Below are 27,062 nucleotides of genomic sequence, written 5' to 3'. Positions count from 1 at the left end.
ACAAAAAAGGATTCTTTTTCCTTTTTCACACTTTCCTGTCAAGTGGCTTATAGTCGTGGGACACACATCACCGCATCGTCTCTCATGTGACAGAGGGATACTCTATGTTTTGAATTGCATTCATTCTGTGCGACAATTAGTACTGGCCACAGACGATCTCCCTGGTGATGTCTGCGGTGCTTTATGCACTTTGGGCACATAGAAAGTGTCAGTGTCACAGGGTACCACACTCGTAAATACTGTAGCCCCAACCCCCAGACAGTATCCCAAATTCACACTGTTTATTTACCATACTCTAAATATGATATGATGCTGAAGGGTCAGAGGTGGTGTGTATTTAGTTCAGGTGATGAGATGTAAGGGTCCATGAGACAAACATTGCCCTAACAGTGTAGTGTGGGATGAACATACAGTCTCATTCTTTTCTAGTTTCCTCTGATGACTGCTACTCCAGCCGGGGCACAGAGTACCGAGGCAGTCACAGTGTCACAGCTTCCGGCGTCACCTGCCTTCGATGGGATTCCCCAGTGCTCATCAACAAGTTCTACACAGCCTGGAGGAGCACAGCCAGAGAGATGGGTCTTGGAAGCCATAACAACTGCAGGTAAGTGATACTTTTTTTTGTAAAATATATTTATTGATTAACAACTTATATTGCTCAGAAACAATTAAATCAGGAGCCTCCACTCACGTAAAAATTTCCGAATATACAATCATCTTCGTACAATCATATCTATTTTTTTAACTGATGGTTTACAAACGGAATTACCCACGGTCACTGAGAAACCTTGTGGCGTTCCACCCCCAAGTTTCATCATCAGATTTCCTTAGCAAGGTATAATGTGGCAATATCAATAAATGGAAATACAATCGGAAGCTCTATATCGTAATAAAGAAAACGAGCATTCAAAACCTAAAACCTATATCATGCTGCATTCCCTCCTCCCTCCCACAACTCCCCCGGCATGACTTATTGGTTGGATACAGAACAAGGCACTCAGTTCTTTACTCATGATAGCATCTCCTACAACTGTAAGGTACACCTCAAACTTTCCTAACACAGGACCACTGATAGACTAATTGGGGTAGCGCCTATTCTCCCATCATCATGCTAACCAGACCCAGAGGAGGGCAGGTTTTGTGTTTCACTAATCTCCGAATCTCCATCAATATCAGAGTCTGTGGGTTTCAGGAGTTCTGCTAATGCTCCCCAGGCTCGGGCTGAGTCCAGTGCTCTATCACTATGAGCTCGGGTAGCCGTTTGCAGCCGAAGAACCGTCTCGCACTCTGCCCACCGAATAAATTCCGCCTTCCACTTCTGCAATCTCGGCCCACGCTGCGCCTTCCAATTAGCAGTAATTTCCCGCTTGGCCAGTACCAGCCCTAGATCTATAAATTTACTAGTTATCTTAGTCTTCGAGGTGTGGGGAAACCAGTGTAACAAACATGGACCTATACCAAATTCAATCTCCCTGTCCATAACATCGCAAAGCAGCGTCCACACTTCCCGCCAGTAAGCCCCGATCCGAGGGCAGCTCCATAGCATATGGCGGAGGTCAGCTCCCTCTTCGTGACACCAGGGACAGGGCGCCGCGAGTGTGTGAAAATAGTGTTGGGTTTTGACTGGAGTAAGATAAGCCCTGTGCAAAATGAAAAATTGGATCTGCTGGAATCGGGCATTCCTGGAGCATTTCCAGGGACGCTCAAGCAATTCAGCCCATATTTTATTGGGTATTTCCCCTTCAATATCCTCCTCCCAGTGCTGCTTCAGCCTTATAAGGGGGACCAGCCTTTCGCAGGTCATCCGTCGATATAAACAAGCGACAGCTTTAATGGTTCCAGCTGCGAGCACCACATATTGGCAAGCCATGGAAGTCGTAGGCTCAGATAGCCCTCCCTTCCACCGTCGTTGAATGGCCGACACCAAGGCCGCATGGAGCAGGTAGTCCCCGCGAGGGAGATCAAAACGTTCGCGGATGGTCTCATAGGGCAACAGAACATTATCTTCGTACAAATCTCCCACCACTGTCAATCCCGCATCGCGCCACCCCGCAAGCGCCGACCAGCTGCCCCCATGAGGCAACTGCTGACACATTAACAGCGGGATCTCTGGCGCGTACGGGCAAGTGATCCGCGCCCTTTGTTGACTCCTAGTCCAGCACAACCGAAAGGTCTGCACGTCACTAGGGATACTCCCAGGGCGAATCGGCCGTTGTAAAATAATCCTAGATAGCAAGTAGGCAGGAATCCGCCCCCCCCGCATCATCCCTACTCCCCGAAACTCTCGAGCCACCGCTTGTGTCAACCATTGCAGCTGGGCGGCTAAATAATAGGTCTCCAAGTCCGGAACTGCCAGCCCTCCCTCCCCTCGCGGTCGCATCAACGTATGCAAAGCTACCCGACGTCTGCCAGCGAGCCAGAGAAACCCCGTTATCATCTGTTGGAGCCTCTTAAATGTCGACGCAGGAATCCAAACCGGAAGCATCCGAAAATAATATAGCAACCTGGGGAGTGCCACCATCTTGAGAAGTGCTACCCGCCCCATCAGAGACAGTGGCAACGACTGCCAAAAGTCCATACTGCCCTGAAGACCTCGTACAGCCCTACCAATATTACCCTCCACCAGATCTTCTGAGTCATGGTAAATACGCGTCCCCAGGTATGTTATACAGGTGTATTCCCACTGTACCTCTTCCGTATATCGAGGACCCTCAGCTGTCTTGGAGGTGGGGAAAAGACCACTTTCAGTCCTGCCAATTCTTCGATACATCGAAGCAGTCACTTAGCTCCCATCAACTCCCCCTGAGTATCGGCTAAAAACAGGAGGATGTCATCCGCGTAAAGGGCTATATAATGGGTATCGTCGTGCACCTGGAGTCCATTGAACCATCTCCCCGTTCGGGCCTGGGCCGCAAACGGTTCTATGGCCAACGCAAATAACAGCGGGGATAGAGGACACCCCTGGCGCGTCCCCCTACCCACCGCACAAGGAGATGATATCAGACCTCCTGACTTAGTTCGAGCCGTGGAATCCCTATACAACAAAGCTGTCCAAGCCACGAATCGCTCCCCCAGCCCAAAGGCGCGGAATACCTGGAATAAATAAGGCCACTCCAGACTGTCAAATGCCTTTTCTATATCAACCGAGAATATGGCAGCAGTATGCGATGCATACGTATCGGCCTCCAAAACACGGAGCAGGCGACGAACATTACCAGCTGTATTTCATTTGGGTATAAACCCCGCCTGGTCTCCATGGACCAGTCGGGTCATAAACGGCAGGAGGCGAGAGGCCAATATCCTACTCAAAATCTTATAGTCGGTGGTAAGCATGGATAGCGGACGGTAGGCAGTCATGTCAGAGGGAGACTTCCCAGGTTTCAATAGTGGGATTATAAGCGCCTCACGCGTCGTGGCAGGAAGCCGGCCCACCCTCCACGATTCGTTGTAGAGGGTCACCAGCCTAGGGGCCAATAACTCGACATAAGAGGCATAAAATTCAATCGGCAGACCATCCACCCCTGGAGTCTTCTTCCGCGCCATGTGTTTGATTGCACCTCGTACTTCCCCCAGTGTGATGTCTTGACCCAACAGATCTGCTTCCACTTTGGCAAGGGCCGGCAAGTCCCCCTCAGCCAAGAACCCCCCCAGTCGATCCTCATTCAAGTCCACTCTACTGGAGTAAAGCCCCTCATAGTAGCCAGCAAAAAGACGATTAATGCCCTGCTGGGTGTAACACAGACCCCCCACTGGGTTGCTTATTGCCAATATAGGGGCCGCCTGTTTCATGGAATTCGCAAGCCACGCCAGTAATGCACCTGATTTGTCGCGCTCCGCATGGGCCCGTATCAAATACTGCTTGTAATCGTAACACCATAACTTCTCAACCCCCACTGCTACTGCCTCTCGGGCCGCCAACACGTCCCCCTGTCCCTAAAATGTAAATGTAAATTTGATACTTGTATAGCGCACTACTCACCCGCAAGGGTCTCAAGGCGCTTGTACGAATACCGCTGTGGAACCCATACTGGCTTTCCCTGTGAGGCGTCCACTCCTGGGCACCCCCAAGGTGGAGGCCAGGCATCCTTAGCGTTGTGGGGGCCGTTGTGGAGATTAAGCAAGCTATTGCCCAGAGTTGCAGAGTGGGACTCCATGATTGGAATAGGCACCGAGGCGAGAATTATTAGGTCTGTGGAATTTTTGAGCCCAAGACCCGCCGAGGCGGGGAATTGAACCCTGGTCCCGGGCTAGACCTCTGCATCAGGGTCTGCCGCTCTAATCATTGAGCCACACTTCTCCCTCTGGATGTTCTGGGCGAGCACGCTCCAAAACACGCAATCGCTGGTCCGCAGTATCTATGTCCTGAAGGAGAACTTATCGCATCCCAATCTTATGAGCGATGCATAGCCCCCTCACTACCACTTTAAAAGCGTCCCACTCTACAGCCAATGAGGAGGCAGACCCTGTGTTCTCCTGAAAATACTGGGTCACCCCATTTCCTATCACCTCTCGGAAGACCGGGTCCTCTAGCAACTCCGGACTTAGACGCCATGATGGGATCGCTGTACAACCCAGCAAAGCCTCAGCAACAGGGGGTTATGATCTGAGATCGTTCTGGTCAAATATTCGCTGTGCTGAACTGCCGTGTGTATATCAGGGGAGCAAAGTATCGCGTCTAATCTAACGTGCAACTCATGAAGTGGGGAGAAATAGGAGTAGTCCCTCTCACTTGGGTGATGTTCCCTCCAAGTATCCAACAACCCCCAATTCGATTGCCATGCACCTCGAGCCCTAGCACTCGTAGCAGTCGGCGCTGTCAGAAGCGGGGGATGGGACCTGTCAAGAGCGACGTCTGTTACTGAGTTAAAGTCACCCCCAAGCATGATCGGGCCAGACAAGTAGGATGACAACTTACTGGACAATAAATTAAAAAAGGCCTGCTGCTCAGTATTCGGGGCGTAAATACTGCCCAATGTAACGTCCCTCCCATCTAGCCTACCCTGCACTAATACATAACGCCCTTCTGGATCTACAATTTGCTGCACCAGTTGAAAGGGGACCCCAGCTCTAATCCACACCAAGACTCCTCGCGCAAATGCAGAATACGAAGTATGGTAAACCTGTCCCCTCCACCTACGCCACAGCGCTACACCCTCTGAGCCTGCAATATGTGTCTCCTGAAGGAACGCTAAATGTATCCCCCTCCGCACCAGGTACGCATGGATCTTATGTCTACGGCTCATGGTGTGCAGACCCCTTACATTCCACGTTATACACTTTAAGTCATTCAGTGTCCCCATGGTACACGATACTTCCAGCGCCTCATCAATAAATCACAATTGTCATGCCGGAGATGTTGGTGAACATTCCCCAACTCCCAAACCCCCCTCCCAAGGACAGTTACCTTAAAACTAGTGCCCATCCAAACAAAATACAAACTTAACATCTAAGCAAATTCCTCTGACTACTTCAGAGGCAAGGGTGAACGCAACTGTCCCAGGGCCGGCTCTACAACCAACCAGATGACACCAACCGCATAGAAACAGCCTACCTTCCCATGAGCTTCTCATGCTGCGCACAATCAATTTCTTTCAGCGAGGCACCCAATGCTTCCCAACCTCCCCACCGTAAATTCAGATTATCTCATCCACTCTTTGGGGCGTAACCACCGGGAATCTCGTACTACTAACAGTAGAAATTTCTGTACCACTCTCTTCAGAGTCCTCAGCAGGACCCCCCCCCCCCAGCCAACAGAGGTGGGCTAGCAGAGCCCGACACAGCCTCCACCGCCCTGAGAGCAGTCGCTCTCTCCAGCCCTGCCTGCACAGTGGAGGGCCTCGTCCGGGATCTTTGTCGCAGCCTTCGCGATCCACGCCTGCCGGTCAATCCACCTCGGGCGCTGACCTCTCACGTCTGTCCGCGGCTGCCAAACCACCTGTGTACTTCTCCAGCCACTCCCAAGCCTCCGCAGGAGAGTCAAAGAAATGGGATGCATCTTCGAGAGTGACTCGTAATCGTGCTGGAAACAAGAGGGAGTACTGCAAGTTTTCCTTCCTCAGCGCCTTTTTGACCTCCAAGTAAGAAGCCCGCCGTCGCTGGACCTCCAGGGTATAATCCGGAAACAGTGTGACTCTACTGTTATCCACAGTGAAGGGGCCCATCGTTCTCGCCCTCTGCAACAGTAGGTCCCGGTCGTGGTAATGTAGGAGGCGAGCAATCACTGGTCTCGGCGGTCTGCCCGGTTCGAGTGGCCTAGCCGGAACCCTATGGGCCCGCTCCAACGTATAGAATACAGATAGGCCCTCCGGAGCCACCACAGTTTTGAGCCATGTCTCTAAGTACGCCACCGTATCAGCCCCCTCCACTCCTTCCGGAAGCCCCACTACGCGGATGTTGTTCCTCCAATTTCTACCTTCCGCATCATCCGCACTGCGTTCCAAGGAGTTCACCCTCGCCGTGAGAGTGTGCAGCTGTTGGGCCGTATCTTTGTTAGCCGGGAGCAATTCCGCTATGCTAGTTTCGGCTTCCTTGACCCTCCCCGCCAGCTTCTTATGTTCGTCGCGCAGGAGCCCCAGCCCAACCGCCACTGTAGTAATGTCCTGGTGGAGGGTAGCTTTAGTGTCTGTTATGGCTGCCAGGATTTCTTGAAGCTGCCGCTGTATAGGGTCTCCAGTGGCCACCTGCGACAAGTCAGTCGCCGCTTCCTCAGAGTCCCGGCCCGTGTCAGCGTTCTTGGGCCTAGGCTTACCCATGTCGGCAAACCAGCGACCCAGGCTCTATCAGAGAAGCCACCTGCCCGCAATCCAAGACTCCCCAGGCCGGGAAGTCTCCGCCGCACCTCTCTCCTCTCACCGTCAACAAGGAGGCCCCAGCTTCAAGTGTCCACAGATTCCCACACGTCCTCACAGCCCTCACGCCTCACTGTCCAAACTCAGAGGAGGGACCCCCGCACTGCCCATAGGCCACAGCCAGGCCGCACCAATCTTCGACCCGTAGTTAGGCCCAATAAAGCGCGAGAACACAGGAAGCACTGGCCTAGGGCAACTGCAGCGCCAGCACCTCCGTATCCCCCAGTTCCGCCGAGCCAGCGAACCGCTCACCAACCTGCAAGGCTCCGTCGCCAGACCTAGGCACCAGCACCAGTCGTTTAAAGCCCGGGAAGGGCCTCAGCAGCAATATCCTCTCGCAAACCCAATAGGCACCGGCCCTCCAGCGTAGCGGGGAATCTCAGCCCCGTCGTGCTCCAGCATATGGTCAGCTAAACGGTCTGATAGGGATCCCAGAGCCGCTCACCTCAAATGATCGCAAGTCCAATGGCCGCAGGTCGGTCCCCAAGGTCCAAGGGTCCATTGACCGTCAGTAGAAAAGTCTGCAGTTGCCCCGCAGGGGGAGACCACCAATCAGTCAGCGGCGCCGTGCTCCCTTCGCACATGTGCCCCAGTCCGTTCCGACTCACCACAGAGGGCCACTCCCCTTCGCTACCACTCCTCTGCACAGGATACACCGCTCCAGTTGTGGGGAGAGCGCAACCGCCCAGTGCTCCAGGGCGGCCGTCGCCGATCACCGCCTCCGGACGTCCTCTCCTGAAGCCGCCCGCGGCGCATCTCGCAGCTCGCCCCCAATCGCCACAACACAGTAGGGACTCCGCTCACCCCTGAAGGCCCCCAATGACAGCAGGGGCCTCTTTCACATGGGCCGATGTCTCAGGCGCAGTCGGAGGTCGGCCCGGCTCCCAATCGCATCTCAGGTGAACGCAGGGCGTCCCGCCATGCCCCTCGTGACTCGTCCCTCACCCAGGGTCCACACGATCACGGCTGAATCCACCAGGTCCCAGGAGGTCCCCGAATGCAGCGGGCACCTCCTCCACACCAGCCGGACTCACAGGGGCAATCGGATCAGGATTCGCCGTTTCCGGGCAGTGTTCAGGCGGATGTAGGCCGCGTCCCCGACCTCGCGTGATCTTGGTCCGTCAGGCAGGCGGGTCCAGAGACGCATCAGGCGGTATCAGGTCGGTAACTAGGTTCACCCGTTCTCCGGGTACCCACGCCGCTTGGAGGTTCTCAGACGCTCTCTAATCGCTATCGCAGGCGTCAGTGGGAAGGTTATTTCAGGATTTTAGCGGCTGGACGGTCGGGAGCTGAAGAAGCTCACGTCCTGCCGGCCATGCTGCTTGGCCACGCCCCCCTGCAGGTAAGTGATACTTGTGACATCATCACCCATGGATCAATCACCCAGTGTCCGATCACATCACTGTTACTTGATCACCCAAGCGAAGTCATCTCTCGCCCCCAGCCTGTGACAATTACCGCAGGGATTACTACAAACCGAGACCTCAGTCACCCACAACGTGCAACTTCAGTGCCCCACACATCACCCATCCAGCATCTCTGGCTTCAGTAACCATGGAGACCACTACTTCCAGAATACACCACTGGAATGTGTTCAATGGTGGCTATCACGTGGCAGGACGGAAGCTTTGTAGGTAGACAGGAATTAGAGAGGAGAAGCAGTGTCACTTTTACCAGACTGTGGTGAGTAAGAGCTGGGCAGAAAGTGAAGGGAAAGGAGAAGTAAACTATGACTTGTTAATATCAGTGGGCTGGAATAAGGTAAGGACTGAAGCCCTAAAGAGGCTAGAGTAAGCTGTGATATGCAGCTTGACAAGAATGGTGGAAAGGAGACATGTATACAGTTGTCACACTTGGAACTCATAGCAATAGGACATTAGTTTAGGGGCTGGCCACAAGAGCGAAAGTGGAGCATCAGATGAGGAAGGAATAGAACTGAGAGATGCCACTAGGAAAGGTGTCAGGCGGCACAACGAACATTTAATATCAAACGCTATAGTTTTGGCTTTGTTACAGTGTTATGCAGCACACGTATGTGTGGCCCAGGAGAACCACTGGCCACCCGCATTTTACACACTGTTGAAATCAGAATGCACATGTAGTATTGTAGGTGCGGTGGTGTAGTATTGTAGGTGCGATGGTGTAGTAGAATAGCTTAAATGTGGTAAATATAATGTACACTGAATGTAATGTCATGTTGTTGTTGTAGGATTTTCATTGTAGTAATCTAGCTGTATTTGTTGCAGAGTTGCAGTTATGAGGTGGTTATTGCAATGCTGTAGCTGTGTTGTTGAATGATGTTGCTGTAGTGATGCCATGTTGTGGTGGTGCCTGTGGTGGTCATGGTAGTGGTGCTAATGACTACAGTTGAATTGTTAGTGAGGGTGTGGCTTGTGGTGGTAGTGCTGGATGTTCTGACTGTGGCAGTTGTGATTCCGTTAGTGGTGGGGTATGTATAGGTGTTGGGGGTGCTTGTGTTGTGGGTAATGATGTTATTGGTACTCGTTAGGCCTATGGTGGTGCAAGCCTGTGGTGGCAGTTTTGCTTGTGGTGTGCTTCTGTTCGTGGTGTTGCATGTGCTAGTGCCTATGGTGGTTGTTTTAGTGGTTCGTGTGTTGTGCGTCTGTTGTTGATGAAGCTTGTAGTGATGGTCCTTGTGCTGGTACTTACGGTAGTGACAGTGCTTGTGGGGCTCACTGCACCATCTTATGCTGCAGTGGAAGTGCAATTGTGGACACAAGCACAAAGTAAAAGTTTTCCCCCCTATATTTGGACCCAGCAACTGCAGGCCTTCAAAAGCAGGTAGCTAGCACTGACCAACATAACTACACCACCCAAAACGGTTTAGCCAGAATTAAATGCAAACCTATTAAACAGCACTACAGTAACAATCATGTAGTACATAACTTTGTATTTACTTCATGAGCAGAGCCTGACAGAGAGGTCAATTGTCCTATTGCATCAGTTTGCTCTCACAGAGTCACCCTGCATTCTTCTATAGAAGACATTTAAAGTGGTTCATGTGTGAGAAGTGCTTCCAGAAACCAGTTGCGCCCATCAAAACAGATGAGTAGTGCACTGAAACACAGAAGATAAAGATAAAGAACACAACAGGCAGCAAAACAGCAGTGGAATCAGCAGTTAAATGAATGTTTAGAGGGCCTCGAGCAGCTACAGAAAAATAAATCACCTAGAGACTTTTGCACAGCCGCAGTCGGTGGGGTAAAATGGAAAGAGCCCCCTTGTCACCTCCCTTTCCCTTGTGAGCAGTTATCTGTAGTGGCCATACCTGTAGGTTGACTGTCTCAGTCTGCTCCAGACAATTCGGCCTAACCGAGGTTTTCTTAAAGGGTTCTTAAGATCCTTTGTAGAAGAGAAATGGCTCCTCCTGTCCTTCCTGTGGGCAAAAGGGGGAACGCTATTGTTCCAATCATGGTATCCGATGAGAGACCACACAACACCTTCCTTTGCCCCCCAAGGACCAGGTTGTGCACCAGCAAAAGGGGGAAAGGAGGCAGAAGGGGATGTGAAGGGAAACCAAGACATAGCCCAGATAGACAGCACTACCTTTCCTAGGCATTTAGAAAAATACCCCTTCCCATGATTTTATGACAGCTGTCCTGAATGTGTTAGGTGACCCCGAGTTACCCCTGATTTTCATCAAATGTACAAGAGGGTCTGGCTCTCACCGCTTCTTCAACACCCCAGTGCGAGTATTACCATTTGCCGTGTGAGCAATACTGCCCAGTGAACGTAATAAACTTGAAGTATCAAAGAATCTTATAAGGATCCAGACATTTTTTCTATTAGATTGGCCAAACTTTTCCTTTATAAAACTTGTTTCTGAAGGATTCATTCATTTGTAAAACATTTTTTCTCGAAAGTGGATGGCACTTTGAACAAAATGGAACACTTATCGTGGCAACATATGTGAACCCCCAAATGTTACCCCCCCCCGACGAACCGCTGACTCCCTGATGTATTAATCTGTTTATCCTAAATATTTGTTCTTTTCTCTCACTGTAATGATGTGCGTAATAACCTTATGCCTGCGTAAGTGTGAAACACATATATTTGATGATCTATTGATTGTATGCATTGACCACCCTACCTACATTGTTAATAAAAAGAATTAAAAAAAAAATTAGATGCATAACATTTTTAAATAAACAACAAAAAAAATTCTTATCAAATCGGGAAGATTCAAGATTGTTTATAGGTAACGTTGACAAATATTGGCCTACTATTTGAGCAGTTTACAATATCTTTCTAATAGTTAGCAATTTATGTGATTAAATTCATATTTATTGAAACGGGTTTACAATACTCATACATCATATTTGATAAGACTAGCCAAAAGCGTGGCAAAGAATCTACAAAATGTAGACACAAATTCATACGTAATGAAATTGTTGTTCAGGTTACAATTTATTTAGGCCTGTTGAGTATCTTATCTCTCCTATTTTGTGTTATTTTACAGTCCTTTATTTAAAAAATGAACTTACAGTAATTGCTTACATTCTGTGTCAAATATTATGTGTGATTTACTCAGTTAATCTGAGTACAAATAATATATGTGTATTGTATGGCCACCCAGGATGTTCTTGTTTTCAGCGAAGTATTAATTTCTCATATGATAGAAGACGCCCACTACCCTGAGCTATGTAACCAGAGATTGTGCACAATGTGGGAATAAAAAACTTCCAGTACCACACCCAAATCTGAGACACTGACCACATAACAGCCCCCTCACGTGCCATCATAGACGCAGTTACCCCCAGAGATTGCTGCTTAAACTGCTAAGAAATTCTCATTGCCAGCGACCAATGACTAGTCACCCATAATGCCCCACATACCACAGCTCCAACATGTGTGACATTAGCCTTGCGGGGCATTGGTTCAATACCTGTGACGTCATCACTGCTCCTCCACTTGTGGCCTCACCCCATATATTGCTATATGCACATCAAGCATCAGCTCTGCTACACACAGAGTAACTTGTAATAAAATGTGCGGGGCCCAACGCTTCTCTTGAGGAGCTTGCTGCAGACACTGCTGAATGCTGGGGTTACCAAATACAACCGCTGTCTAGTTTTCATTCTATCTACCCTGTGCCTCTTTATTCCACCACCCTATAATGTCTGTCTCTTTACCTCACCCTTGCAGGTTTCTTTTCATCCCTGCTTCTCCATTTGTAGCTGTTTTATTTCTCTCTTCCCCCTTGCTCCGTTTTCTGCCTTTCTCTGGCTTGCTGTGTGTCTAACGCCAATGATCAACAAGCATTTGCAATGCAATCGGTATCGCATTTGCGAGAGTTTAAGCTATTGGCATTGTAAATGACAGTGCCTTTTATTTATCTGTTTTAATAATTAACACATAAATAAAAGACATTGTCATTTACAATGCCAATAGCTCAAAGTCTTGTAAATGCGAGACCAATTTAATTTCAGAGAAGCGGCTGACATTGTCCCGGACTGCTTGGAAAGTGAAAGCATGCAGGAAAGCATGTCGTGCCTGCAGTTGGAGAAACTCATTAAATGAAAATAGTGCTTACAGACTAAATAAGACATACCGTGTAACAACAAAAGTCAAAGGGCCAGTCCTCATAGGAGGTTACAAATGAAGACAAGGCGGTACTAAGGAGGGACTAATAAGTCTATTAACGAATCAGCAGCCAGCATTTACAAAGGACAATTTCACAAACCAATCAAAAATATGGGCGGAGAGTGAGCTGAGCGTCAAGTCCATACTTAAATACAACATGCCTTGCAGAGCAGCACATGCGATGCCCAGGCTTGACCAAAATAAATTAGTCCACAACCTCAATAATGTATGCTAGGGCCCACCAACAGTAATCTCCGGCATAAATTAAGCCCTGCTACTACATAGATGGCCAAGAGCCTCTAGCTGTAAATGTATAAAATTACAAAACAGCTCACCTGTGGTCAGTTTGATGCAAGATTCCAGAATTTCAGCCATCTTGTAGAATTGAACTTTTAATCTTGATAACCCACACAAAGATAGAAATGTCACAAAACATAGAAATGTCACTATTCCTGACCTCACAACGTATTTTCTTTTACAGAAATCCAGACAATGACACCAAGCCCTGGTGCCACATACTGAAAGACGACAAGACTTCCTGGGAGTACTGTGCGGTGCCCACCTGCTGTAAGAGAGCTCTCACCAATCTTGCTTCTCACTGCCATCAACACCCATAACTAGCTTCCCAGACCTCTTGATCTAAAAGCACTAGCACCATGTTATCTGTGAGCCTCTCTTCTCTCACCCACTACCTCCCCTTGTCGTACAAAATGTGAAGGAGGTAAATTCGTTCTGCATACTACCACCTGCTGGCATAGCAGACCACTGTGACATCATCAGTGTGTGCCAGACCAGATTGTGTTAATGTAGGTGTATAGCCTATAGTGCTAAAGTTAAACTTTACAGTACAGCAGGTACCGACTCTTAATGTGATAGAGTGTGGTCCATATACACAAATGCCCTTGGGGTTTATTTTATTTTTAGAGTTTTGTATAGTGCGAACAAGACCCGAAAAAGGGTATCAGAGGTCTTCACAGTATTCGAGTAACATATTCTAGACAGTTTGGACGTGTCCTAATAGATAGAGATCTGGTATCTATGAAGATTGGATAAGTACAATTCGATAAAAACATGCTAAGAAGACATAGGTATTTCGGTTCGGTGCATAAGAACAAGTTCAAGTACAAGCAAATCATATATAGCGAGGCAGTCCTCACAAGGTATCATAGAGACAAGTTTGGAATAGCAAATAGGTAAGATGTAATCGGAGGTAGAACTTTGTCAGGAGTCAAATCTAGTGATCATAGAAGTAGGGAGAGTCGCTCTAAGATAGGGACGAGTCGAAAGGATATCTGTTGAAGATTAACGAGCCAAGGTGGGCGGAGAATGCTGAGTATTTAAGGGAGAAATTTGCTCATCAGAAAGGTTTTAGCTTCCATTTTAAATATTTTCGTTGAAATGATTCTTCGGATTCTCGGGGGGGGGAAGAGTTCCAGATTATGGGATCTTCTGGTGTTAGAGCCTGAGAGGTGATGGTGGGATACATGTCAAACTTATTAGATAGTGATATTGTTATTGTGCGATTGGTTTATATTCTGGCAGTTTACAGAGATAAGCTTGGGGTGTAATGGTGTTAGAGTTTGATGCGGTTATTGTGTGATAGGTTAAAAGAGTAAAAACATGATGTAATTCCTTACAGTGTGGTTGGGTTTGAGTATGAAAAGATTAAAGTGTGGTGAGGCTGATATGTGATAGGTTTATCAAGGGATAATATTAATGTGTGATAGGGTTTCGGTGTAGTAAAGTTAGAAAGTATAACATTAGGGTGTGATAGGATTATAGTGTGATATGTTGACATAAAGGTAAGCGGATGTGTAATATTACCACATGACTAGGTTAATATTACCATCATCGTATTCACATTTTGTTTAGCATGTTAGTGTGCTACAATTTGAAAAGGCTACTATATTATAAAGTTAGTGTATGATAACATTGTACAATTCTGATAAGATTTAGGCATGTGATAACGTTCATGTGTGAGGACATGAGTTTGTGAAACATGATTGTGTGATACTTTGATGGCTGGTCTCTGTCTGCTGTGGCGCACTGAGTGAAAAATGATGGATTGGAATATGACACAATGTGACCGCCATGGGCTGAGATCATTTCAGGCATTCCTTTCATCTCATTGTTTGTTGTGGAATAATATTAGCATGTGCTGTTAGCATGTGACAATATTTGAGCGTTACAGTTATAGCAATAAAGTGTGTAATAATGTTTACATGTGATAACATTGCTGTTTGATAGCACTTGTTCATGTCAGCTGCAGCTTGCACCTTGTTCAGGTACCATAGCTCCCTTAATGTTTCCTGTTCTGTTCTCTCTGCAGCAACGTGTGGTCTGAGGCAGCCCTCGCAAGCCACGTACCGCGTCAAAGGCGGGACGCTTGTTGACATCACCTCTCATCCCTGGCAAGCAGCCATCTTTGCCACATACCGCCGTGTTACAGGGGAGCACTTCTTGTGTGGGGGAACGCTCATCGGCTCCTGCTGGGTGCTTTCAGCGGCCCATTGCTTCGAGGAAAAGTAAGAGGAGACGTACATATTACTAAAACATTATCTGGGTGAAGCTATTGTTTCGAACCAGGTTCCTAAAATACCTAAACCTTTGCTCAGGACATTTTTTGTCTAGACTTCAGATGTACCCTCGCCTTTTCTTTCGAATTTTCACCCCTTTTCACTCCACCTCTTAAATGTTTTTCTCCTCCACAACACCTCCTTTTGTATCTATGGAAATATGGTAGAAGAAGACCCCTCGAATTCCCCTAATATACCTTCTGTGTTTTGCTGAGCCCTCGTCCCACTCTCTTCTCTCCTTCGCCGCTCCTCCTCCCACCCTCTTTTCCCTCTCACTTCCTATTTTTATTTGTTTGTCCTCTTCCGGGACACGTGTTTTTTTGGTCTAACCTCACTAATCCCATCCACTTTCCCAACTCCTCTTAACTTTGCTTCCTGCTTCGTTATCCATATCCGGCCTCGGTAATCCTTTTTGGCCTTTGACATTTTTTCCTCAGCCTTAAAAATATATTTTTTGTTAAATAAATAATAAACTGTATGTTGTTATATATATTTTAGGAACTTTTAAGGGTTTTCTTTTAGATCAAATCCAAGATTCAATGCCAGTCCCAGTGCTTTTTATTTTTTAAAAAGCGAATCATCAGATTTTCATCTCACGAGTTTTCCTCTATTTTAGTTGTTATCCAGGCTGGACTACTGTCCCCCTTTTCCTTCACTTTAGTATTCCACAGTGTAAAAGAAAGATAAATCGATGGAGAAAACAAACCCAGGCCATTGGTACCCCTGTTAATGGGCTCTACGCAGCAGTAACTGATCTCTTGCTTACTATATGCCATTAACTTCACTTGTGATCCACAGGTTTAATGTGAATCGGCTCAAGGTGGTGCTGGGACGGACCTACCGGGCTTCACCGTCGGACGAGGAACAGCGGTTCAGCGTGGAGAAATACATTGTTCACAATAAGTTCGACATCGACACGTTTGATAATGATATCGGTATGTATTGGTCAGCCGTGTACCCAACTGTGTATTTCCCTACAAGTGCAACATCCCTTACTTCAGCACTGTATGGGACTCCCCCACCTACTTGAGCATGCGCCATTCTACTTCCTCACCCGCCTCAGCACCTTTTCTCCTTGCACTCTTGCTCCCTACTCATCATCCTCCCGTCCTTTTCCTCACTCTTTTATGGCTTCAACCACACCTTTTCATGTGAAGTCTCTTCCTTCTTCTGGGCATCTGTCCCTTCTGTCACCTGAAGCATGACCTTCCCTACCCTGTGGCTGGACCTGGCACTGTATCCCTTCTCAACCTAGACCACATTTTCATTACCACCTCTCATCAACAAATGATTTTAATTGCCTCGTCACCTCACTCACCTTTCTATCTGTTCCTGACCTAGTATCCTCCTTAGTCAGTCTCTTCTCATCTCCAGCCTTTCCTACCATCATCTTCTAACCGCAGGCCACTCCACCCCTTCGCGCCAGGAGCCTACATCCCTCATTCTCACCCTAGCCCCCTTCATCAATACCTTCCTATCCTCATCCCAAGGCTCGCTGCCCACTGGTCTTTTTCTCATCCAGGGTTCTCCTTCCTTTTTTCGTCTCAGGCTTTCCTTCCCCTTGTCACATCCAGTCTCCTCTTTTCTTCTCACTTCAACCCTTCCTTTGCTGTAGTCATCCATGCGCCCTTCAGCTCCCTGGCCTTCCTTCCCCAGACGGCATCTATGCGCTCCTTTCTTCGCACCACATGCCTCGCACCTCAAGCCTCCATTTCACATCACAACCACTCATTAGCTCCTCGTCTGTCTTCCTTGCCACAGTAACGACACAATGAGCTTTAGCCTCCCACAGAAACTCCAAAAGTTAAAGTCCGCATACCAGCCTCCCATCCCTCCAATATGGCCGACTCCGTCACCCGCCAATAACATAAAAGAAACAGCCCCCCCCACATAACATCCTGTAACCAAAGCCACAAGAAAGACGAAGCCCCACACAAAACAGGGCTGGGTGGGATGGGAAACTACACTGTGGTGAGGAAGACTAGGACTCAGAGTAATGAAGATTACCAGTAAGTAATCGGGGCATTACCTCTCCTTATCAGGTCAGACTCTCTGTCCCTTTTTCCTCCTTCCATGCTTCATACAGTCTCCACCGTCCTCTTCTCACTCCAGCCTTCCTCCCCCTCTTACCTCAAGCCCATCCTATCTTCTCCCTTCTCACACTAAGCATCTCCCTTCCTTCCTTTGTTATCCCCTGCTTCTCCTTCACTCACCCCTTTTCTTCTCACCTCAGATCTCTTCTTCCCATACAGTGCTGCTGAAACTAAAATCGGAGTCTGGTGAGTGCGCCACAGACTCCCCCAGTGTCCGCACCGCCTGTCTCCCAGAGCCGAAGGGACAGCTCCCTGACTGGACAGAGTGCGAGGTTTCTGGATTTGGAAAACACGAGGAATGTAAGTGCCTTGGGGGGGAGGGGGCATGTGTTGCAATATCTTAGGGTTAAGCATGCAAGGGTGTGTGTATAGTCAAGTTTTTGTAGTCAGCAGAGTATTGTACAATTCTGTGTTACACTGCTGCTGAGGCGTGTTCCAGACACTCACTGCAACTGCTGAGGCCTTTTCCACACACTCACTGCATCTGCTGAGGCCTGTTCCACACATTCTTCAACACTGCATGGTTGTTACGAGACAAGACATTCTGAAAGTTTGCAAGGCACTCAAAAGTTAAACTTCTTCCTTCCCTCCTTAACAGTCTCCCCTTTCTACTCTGAGCGCTTGAAGGAGGGCCATGTCCGCCTCTATCCGCCCAGCAGCTGCACCCCAGCTCGTCTCGCCAACCGTGTAGTGACTGAGAACATGCTGTGTGCTGGTGACACGCGGAACCTGGATGACGCCTGCAAGGTAGGTGCATCCACATCAGGAACAGTCAATAAGTAAGGACTGGGGCAAAGGGAGCTTTCAGGCAGGGGGTGCGGGCCTACCACTAATCTTAAGGCTTGGGGGCTTTAAGAAAGATACCTTTGACATCTACCTAGCGGATCAGTCTTCAGCCAGGATCCAGGTATGCGCATGATATCTGCATCTTGTGCGGGTGCTGAGCTGGATTAGTTTTGGTTTCAGCAGAACCAACTGGACTAGAGACTCATAAAACTACAGGGGATCCCATTTGTTAGCAAAACTACTTACCCGAGTTGAAGGTACTGAGACTGTCGCTGCCGGAAGTGACTGCTCTGGAGCCGTAAACCTCTGCAATCATCTGGGGAGCCCTGCAGGAGCAGAAGGCACCATTCAGGCTAGATAATGAGACATCATTTTTATGATTTTGTTGGCAGTTATTCTTCCCCGTACATTATGCTTTCAAGTGCCAGGTAAATTGTAAAATGGTGATAGTATGGATTTTTAATATAACATGAAACATTTTACATTATATTTTCGAAAATCTTTTGCAGTTGACGTGGTATACAATTGTAATTAACATAACTTTTTGTTATGCGTGGCTTCTGTAGAAAGCCTCTCTTGTTTGCACCACTTTCTAAATCTGATAACTCACTGTTATGACGTAGTAACAGTTGAGAACACAACTCGTTATTCACTGTTGCTGCATCATAAAGACACCCCAGGCCAGGCTGAAAGCGCTGCACTGCTTTGACTGAAAGCAGAAAGCAAAACCAAAGGGGATGATGGACAGAGTGTTGAACATTGCAAGCACTCACCCCCAGTCAACGGAAACAAGCATCCTGGGACCGGTTTCTGGCTAATCAGCCATCATCAGCCAGGCTAGCTTGATTCCAGTGGCAAAGTGAGCAAGGGACCCACATCTGGGCATACCCTGCCAAATTAGGGCGAACAAAGCAAAACCAAAGAGGATGATGACGGAGTGTTGAACATTGCAAGCACTCACCCCCAGTCAACTGATCTGGGTTTAATCCATCATCATTCTTTAGCTCACTCCGCCACCCCAGTTCAGACATGGCCATATGCAAATCAGTCTGACCCTGTGCCTCACAGGAACAGTCCAGCCCGAACTGCCAAGCCATGTCTTCCCTGGACCGGAAACAAGCATCCTGGCACCGGTTTCAGGCTAATCAGCCGTCATCAGCCAGGCTAGCTTGAATCCAGTGGCAAAGTGAGCAAGGGACCCACGTCTGGGCATACCCTGCCAATTTAGATTGAACAAAGCAAAACCAAAGGGGATGATGGACGGAGTGTTTAAAGCAGAAAGCACCAGTGCCGGACTGGCCGTAGCGGTCCCCGGGCATCTTACCGATGGGCCGGAAGGAAGGGGGCCGGTTTTGGACTGGTGGGGGCAGTTTTTGTTACTGGGGGCGAGTTCTGCAATACCCCCCCCCCCCCCCCCCGTAACAAATGTGCAGCCCCCCAAACGCGGCAGTCCGACTTAATTGCCAGGGCTGGTTTGCGTTGCCAGTCCGGCCCTGGAAAGACCAGCTACAAGAGGGGTAAGGAGGGACGGTGGTGGGGATTGCTTAAGGGTGGCAGGTAAGGTATTGTAAGTTTTTTTTCTTCACATTTGAGTCAGGAAGGAGAAGACATGTTATCTATGGCTCCCCCATTACTCCTCTGCTCCTGCGTACTGGCTGAAGGAAGGGGCAGAAGATTATAGGGCCCATACTTTACATAAAATGATGGTGGGTAAAAAAAGTTAAGAATGACGTCAAAGATAACTCGAGCTTCGCTCTTGTCTATTTCATGTCACTTAGAACTCCTCAGTCAAAAAAATACTAGTAATTTACTCTTATCCACCTGTATCTTTATGTTAATGTTAGAAATTGATGCAGATTAAGAAGTTGTGTTCTCCACCAGCGCGGTATTATGCTCTTAGAAACTCTGGGGCAATCCGAATAGACAGATGTCGCAGTTAACAGAATTAGACCTGATCCACAGAGAAATGGTTTGAAAGAGCCCCGATTATGTCACCAATTGACCTGCACTATGATCTCTGACCCTCCAGCAGGGATCTCCAGGCTGGGATGGCCTGTCCTGGAAGGAGGCAAGGCCCATTTCTAGCTTGTCAGCGGTTTAGCCATATTTCTAGCTTTACCAAGGACCAAAACATTAAAACGTACACATCAGATGCTCTCTTTGGGCGCGAGGCCTGGTCATATCACCCTCACTAGTTCACGCTACATGGCGAATAATAAAGAAATGGAGCCAGTGCTTAATTTGAGCCGGTGCATTCTGGTGCTCAGCACCGGCACCTAATCCTCAGCACCGGCGCTTATAGCACCAATTAAGGACATGCTCATTTAGAAGGCACATGGTTTCCCGCCCCCCAAATCACAGGATGTTGAAACACGTCGAGACTCGGACCCAGTTCCCCAGCTTTGAAATCGGCAGCTCTAGCCATTAGGCCAAGTCCTCTCCTGAGTATTGAGTGCCGGGGCTCTAGTCAGGAGGCAGTTTGCACCAGCTCATTTCTCCTGTTAAACGCTGCCTCCTGAGGAGAGCCCCAGCACTTTTTGTTTTACAAATTAACCACTGAATGGAGCGATTTATTATATCATTAGTGTTCTATTCATGAAAGGCGGCACAAGTGAAAAATGTAAGCAACAGACTGCGTTCTTTAAACTATCAATAGATAAAAAATAAAAAAAGAATGGTGAAACCCTTGTAGGCAAAAGAAAAAATACAAGCTGAAAAATTCATGCAATCCAGTGTGAGCCGATAAACTGCTTTCTAGAAACAAACCACCAGATGGCAGTAAATCAACGGAAAAACTGCCTTAAACTTGTGATGATACGCGACATAGAAGTGTTAATTCAGTACACGTCGATAGGACATTAGGGAGTAATTAGAAGCTATTACAAACAATTAGTGCTGCAACTGATGTCATTTGCCTCTGTCCCCGTTTTAGTACTAACACACACTGAACGGGGGGTTCAAATCGCTCTTCCTTGTTTACTCGAACTTCACCACCAGAATGTATCTGGTGGTGATTGGTTGGACAAACATTTCACAAGATGAAATAACTTAACACTTTATCCGTGAATCGAGAGCACATAACAACCTGAGCAAAGTGCAAAAGTTACTATGGTGGCCTCAAAGTGGCGAATGACATCCTAAATCCGTCAGGGACATTGGAAAGACTGATTAAGGTTCGGTGTGTAGCCACCCACTGACGGCAATGTATATGTTTCATTATTTTTAAAGTTTTATATAGCGTGCACTAAAGGCCCTTGCGGCATCAGAGCGCTGAACGGAGGTGGCAGCCATGCATTTGTATCAACTACTGTAGTAAAAGGTGCACAAACATTATTTGTGAAACATAAGAATCCCACTGCCGATATCGGGGTACTCATGGGGCGACCCTGTGTCCCTCAGGACTTGGGTATTGGTAATATAGAAAACAGTTGGTTCTGTTGGGTAATACAATTGCTGTGATTCATGTATTCGATACAAAGGCAATGATGTATCTCAATTTGATATCAATAAATGAAAAACAATTTCTGATAAGCACACACCAAGAAAAGGAAATTTCTAACAACAGAGTTGATTTACTCTTTTTGTTATTCCAAAAAGCATTGAATATAAATATATATGGCTGTCACAAACACTAATCAATTGCAGCAATATAAGGTGACTGTTGTGAAAAAGTGACATGTGGTGACTGGTGAAGTCAAAGGTGCACTATATACAGGACATACTCAAGTGACATAGATCAATTCAATTTAAGATGACTGTCCTGTCTACTGATTATTAACATGAATGCAAGACCCAATAGTGATTTAGAATTAGGATCAAGAAAACTGTATAGATATGTGTGGTAATAATGTCGATGTTTCGACCCTGGAGACAGCGCAGAGTAATATGCGTCACAACAGGTCTTCCTCAGGACTGTAAAAACGCGGAGTGGACAGCCACAGGAGTCGATAAATCAATCAATGAAGTAAAATTGGAAGCTGTGATCCTAGTGAAAGATCAAAAAGTAGCGGCGATCCAATAATGGTATCGAAACATGTGAGCGATCAAATCAATTAGTTTGGGTCGGGTGAGAGTGGAGAATACCATCCGGTAGGTTTCTTATTGTTAGGAAAGCGCTCAAACCGTTGAAGATCTCCACCAGCCGGTTGGAGTCTTCGCCATGGGCAATGAATCAAAAACACTTGGCTTCCACCAGCAGGTTGGAGTCTTGTGATGCAGGATTTATTCGTGAGTTAACATCACCAGAGAAGGTCGGGTACTTCAATGCGGGCGTATACGTCTGCCGTCAGTCCGGATCATTCCATAATGCCTTAGACTGTCAGGTCTTTGTGACCAAGTGATAGGTTTGAGGCATAAGTCTGTTAGTTCTGTGTAGAGTGAGACACGGTCCTGCTATCCAAGGCCTGAAGCTGTAAGTTAACATGAGGGATAGCTCTGCGGTCTACAGCAAACACGTTTGAGATTTTTGTAATCCAGGAGGTAGGTCTGTTGTCTAAAGTCAAGACAGTACAGTCTGTATAACTTGATGGGTAGCTCTGCTATGCCAGGTCTGGATTCAGTTCTGTAGCCCGAGGAATAGCTCTGCTGGCTGCAGCAAACACTAAGGGCCTGATTACGAGTCTAGCGGTCCAAGGACCACCAGACTCGCAGGTGCGTAGTTGAGGAGGTCTAGCCACCACAGCACCGGCGTTACGACCACCCTATTACAACTTGGGCAGTCGGACTGCCACTTCACCGCCGCATCCACCAGGGATCAGAGATCCATGGTGGTGGCGCGGCAGTCTTGAGGCAGCACTATTCTTGGCGGGACCGCCACGATCCCACCAAGCATATTACAAGTTTCCTCTCCACCACGGTTTTCATGGCGGTTCATACTCCATGAAAACCGTATTAGAGAGGAAACAAAGTGGACCCTAGAGGCCCCCTTTGTGCCTTAGGGCCATGGGGTGCAAGCAGGGAGGCACATGTTGTGCCCCCCTGTGTACATACATCCCAGTACCTGCACGGCATGGACTGCGCCAGTCCATGCAGGGTAGGTACTGTGTTTGATGTTCCAATTGCAGTGCCTTTTTCATAGACACTGTCAAAGAACCGCCTGTCCGTGACAAAAAAAATAATCTGGCGGGCACACAGGTTTGGCGGTCAAGGAGTGGGCCGCTGGTGTGGCGATCCCTCTCCCCCACCGCCAAAGTGGTGATAGCTTTGATGTCTAAAGTCAAGGCAGTGTGTCTGTGTAACTTGCTGGGTAACTCTGCTGTGCAAGACGTGAATGCAAGTTCTGTCTGTTGAGGGATAGCCCCGCTGCCTTAACCCAGAGCCTGTTGGCGTCTGTAACCGGAGGTACAATCCTTCTGTCTACGGCCTCAGACTGTCAGGTCGAGTAACCCAGGAGATAAATCTGCTAACAAAGGCGAGTGCCTGTGAGATAGTTCTACCGTCTGAGTCCTGAACATGTATGTTATGTCTTGGGTGAGGTGCAGCTCTCATACCCAAGGTCTGATCCTGTGAATTCTGTGAGCTCACGAGCTAGACCAAGCCTGAAAGTTCTATTCTGCTTGACGAATAGCTCAAGTGGGAGTTTCACAAATCACCCAGGGAGTAGTGGCTTTGAAAGCAAATGCGAACCATTTAAACCTGCTATACATGGTGTCACTTGGCATTTCACAGCTATGTTTGGTTTGAAAATAGCAGCAAAGTACAACAAATAAAAACCTGAGCTTGAAAGGCAAACACTTGATCAAAGGGGACTTCTGTCAAAGTCGGAACATTTATAAAAATACGTTCTCTCATTACATATGGAAGTTATTCAAAATCCGTGATTGGGCCATGGCACAAATTTATAGCCATTCTGAATACATATCAAACTCGTAAAACGGGTCTCTCTTTGAACCACTCTGGGCTTTGTAAGCCACGTCACTGTGCATTTTAAGGGTTATAGTTCTACGAGATCTCTTTAGAAGTATGTCCGCTCTACAAAGTGATGATGCCGAAGAAGCCGGTACTGGCTGAAAGTATCACACATGCATTATTAGATAATCCATTTTGCGTTCTTTGGATTCTGATAATTGCTGTTTGCTTTTTTTCCCACAACTTTTTTGAGTTTAAGCCACAGCAAGGCACTAAGAGGCGATATATATTTGCTGGTACATACATGTGCATGACTATGGATTTTTGTTTAAGAGAAAAACATAGAAACAGAGCAATATATTGCATCATAAGCTGTTTGCTTTTTTAAATCGGAAAAAAAGACCCCTGGAAGCAAAGGTAAACAAGGAAAAGATGAGCTAATAACGCTTTCTTTGTGAGAACTTGAGGACCCTGCAAACTTCACCAGAGCACTGCAAAAAAATGCAAAGCAAACTGTTTTACAAACTATCCTGACTTGCTAGTTCCTTCCAATAGCTACAGTACAGAACAGAAAATGCTAACGATTCATGTTTAACCCCTCTCTCTTTACGGCTGTCACTTCCCTATCGCAAAAATGAATACTGTAGCCCCTTATCAGGCTGAAATTCTGTTGTTCCTCCTGACAAAACTGGACCCTATAAACTCACTTAATGAGCATAGCCACCATGATCACTCTTGCAAGATGTTCCCTTCACTATCACTCAGGCCTGAGCACAATGGGTCAGCATAGGAAGCATTCCCTTCCCCAAGCCAATACAGAAAACCAAACGTTAAAGCTCTGTAATAGCCTGAAAGCAAATTTGACACTGAGCTCATCGAACCTTCAAGTCATCCAAAAAAGTGGACAACTTAAGTTCGACATTCGGTTGACCCTGAACTCATGACTATCTTTGAAGTGAACCCAGATCTATTTGTCATCATAAAGCGGGGAATTGGCTGGGAAGGAGTAGATCTTGGGATGCAGTAGCAAATGATCTAACAAGATTGTGTCTTTCTTTCAGGGTGACTCAGGGGGACCGCTGATGTGCCCTCACAATGACCGCATGCACCTGACAGGCATCATCAGCTGGGGCGTAGGCTGCGGCCAAAAGGACACACCCGGTGTCTACACCAACGTCACTCGTTATCTGGGCTGGATCCAGGAGAACATGAAGCTCTGAGTGTGAGGTGGTGACTCGTTGCCTTGGGGTCCCGGACCTCACCCCCATCCCCTTACGCACTGAGAGGATGCCAGGGGCCCCAGGGGATCTTCGAGCCTTACCCGCTGATGGAAGCTGGGCTTCTAGCAGAGGAATCCTTTGGGCTGCCTATCAATGTTCAACAAAGCATAGGAACTGTGAAGGACAGAAAGAGGAGAAAGGAGAAGGAGACCTTCGGCACAGTCTGGTCAACTTGTTACTACATTGAAGGATGCTTCCATTACTTGGGGTTCAGTGACAGGAACCACCAAACACAGTGAAATGTGATAGGACCCAAAGTCATTAGCACCACAATGCAGGGTCAAACCGCAAGAACACCTAGATCTAGGGCTCTTTAATAGAGCTAAGCACGCCTCCTGCGAGCAGGAGACAATATCCTGACCCAGGAGATACTTTAGAGGGGACTTCACCACTAATCTTCAGGGAGCGCGAGGAATGTCTTGATCCTCGGCCCCTTAAGAGGAACTTAATAATTATTCAGGTGCCCAGAAAAGAGGATGTTTTATGAATGATCTTTATTTGATGGTGCTTTGTGGAACACCTTTTAAAAAGAGAACCTAAAGAGCTGGTACACTGCTGACATTGAATGTCCTGGTATGCAGCATTTTAATGTTCTGATCTGGGGCCATTTGGACGACCCTGAACCCGCACCCCCCCCCACTATATTCCACATGAGGCTCCATTGGTCTCCACTCCTCCCAGTCTGCTGAAGCAATACTTCTTCCAACCTAATGCTCCCTCCATGGATGGAGATTTGGAATTGCAACCTACCACGAACACTATGCAACCCTACGCATAAATGTGTCCCCTCGCTGTGAGCTGTAGTCCCCCCTACTCATTTGTTAACCCCAGGCCTTGGGACCTCTCTACTGGGTATCCCCTGCCAACACCTCCCACACCCTGGGATCTTTCAACATCAATAAAAGTGACCTCAAACCCAACTGAGAAACCAATGAGCCCCACTCCTAACTGTTCTTATCCAGGGCATGGGTCCCACCTAGGCATCTCATAAAACAAATAGCTCTTCACCCATCCCTGAGGTATTTTCATCTTTGGCCTAGCAGTGCCTTATCTCATTGCACTGTCATCACCACTTTAACCCATACTAGCTCTTATTGTCACGTCAACACCTTCAGTGTCCCTCAAAACCCTGTTCAGAGATTCCTTCATTCCTACCATCTATTCCTATACCCAGTCTCCACCCCCTCAGCCTCCCCCCGCTCCCGGCTTTGCACTCTCTCTTCTGTTTTCATAGTTTTCCTTACATCAAACCCCTCCCCCAAATCGAAGTTTATTTCCATTGACAAGAATAATAGGCCAGGAGCCCAGCAGGTTCAAAGCACCAGTTATTTACTTTTGCACATTTAATATTTATTATGTTATATTTAATCGAATTTTTAATAAATGTATGTTTACTGCAAAATCTTTACAATACTATCTGTTCTTATTATTCAGTTTGAGATGCTAATAAAGACAATTTTTAAAAAATGTTTGAAGGTGAACTATTTGAGATGATTCCTCACTGCACACTATTCCTTCTAGCAAGAAAGTAGCAGGGGACCATGCAGTGTTTTAAATGTCAGTATAAATGTGCGGGTACCTGCGCGCTACTGAGAAGTTCCAGTATTCTCCCATTACAAGTATTGCACCAGTGCTGAGAAGTGCTGATCCTCAATATCTGCCCGCTTAAAGCACTTAGACCACATGATCAAAGCCAACAGAATTCTGCAGCTCCGCAAACTATTGCCGAGAGACCATTCCTCTTCAATAATACACCACACTCACTTCGATGACCCTCACAACACAAAAACTAAGGGGCAGATTTACAAGCCCCTTGCGCCACTTTTGCGTCACTTTTAACATGGGAAAAGTGACGCAAAAGTAGCGCATGGGGCTTGTAAATCTGCCCCTAAGCGAGGAAAGGCCTGCATGCTTGCAGATTTGAGCCGCGGAGCAGGCTACACAGGAGAAGAATTGAAGAGGTAGCGGCTGAGAAACTCAATGCAGTACTGAAGCCTCAGGAAGGAGTGAGAAGCACTTTGAAGAAGG

The 27,062-nt window shown here is 47.5% G+C and overlaps 1 protein-coding gene across 4 annotated transcripts in view; it reads left to right on the top strand.

Moving 5' to 3' along the window:
- Positions 1-26,506, top strand: part of PLAT (plasminogen activator, tissue type) — a 108,245-nt gene extending 81,739 nt beyond the window's left edge. For all 4 annotated transcript variants that reach the window (XM_085634076.1, XM_085634078.1, XM_085634075.1 and 1 more), the window contains exons 8-14: positions 430-604; positions 12,934-13,019; positions 14,782-14,977; positions 15,827-15,963; positions 17,281-17,421; positions 17,720-17,868; positions 24,816-26,506. In XM_085634076.1, coding sequence (XP_085490202.1) covers positions 430-604; positions 12,934-13,019; positions 14,782-14,977; positions 15,827-15,963; positions 17,281-17,421; positions 17,720-17,868; positions 24,816-24,974 — 1,043 coding nt within the window. In that variant the 3' untranslated portion in view covers positions 24,975-26,506. The remainder of the gene's footprint in view (positions 1-429; positions 605-12,933; positions 13,020-14,781; positions 14,978-15,826; positions 15,964-17,280; positions 17,422-17,719; positions 17,869-24,815) is intronic.
- The last annotated feature ends 556 nt before the right edge of the window (positions 26,507-27,062 follow it).

This window comes from Triturus cristatus, chromosome 11 (genome assembly GCF_964204655.1).
Source record: "Triturus cristatus chromosome 11, aTriCri1.1, whole genome shotgun sequence".
In the NCBI taxonomy this organism is placed as follows: domain Eukaryota; kingdom Metazoa; phylum Chordata; class Amphibia; order Caudata; family Salamandridae; genus Triturus; species Triturus cristatus.
Note: the sequence above shows the minus strand (reverse complement) of the source record. Positions and strands in the feature narration are given on the sequence as shown.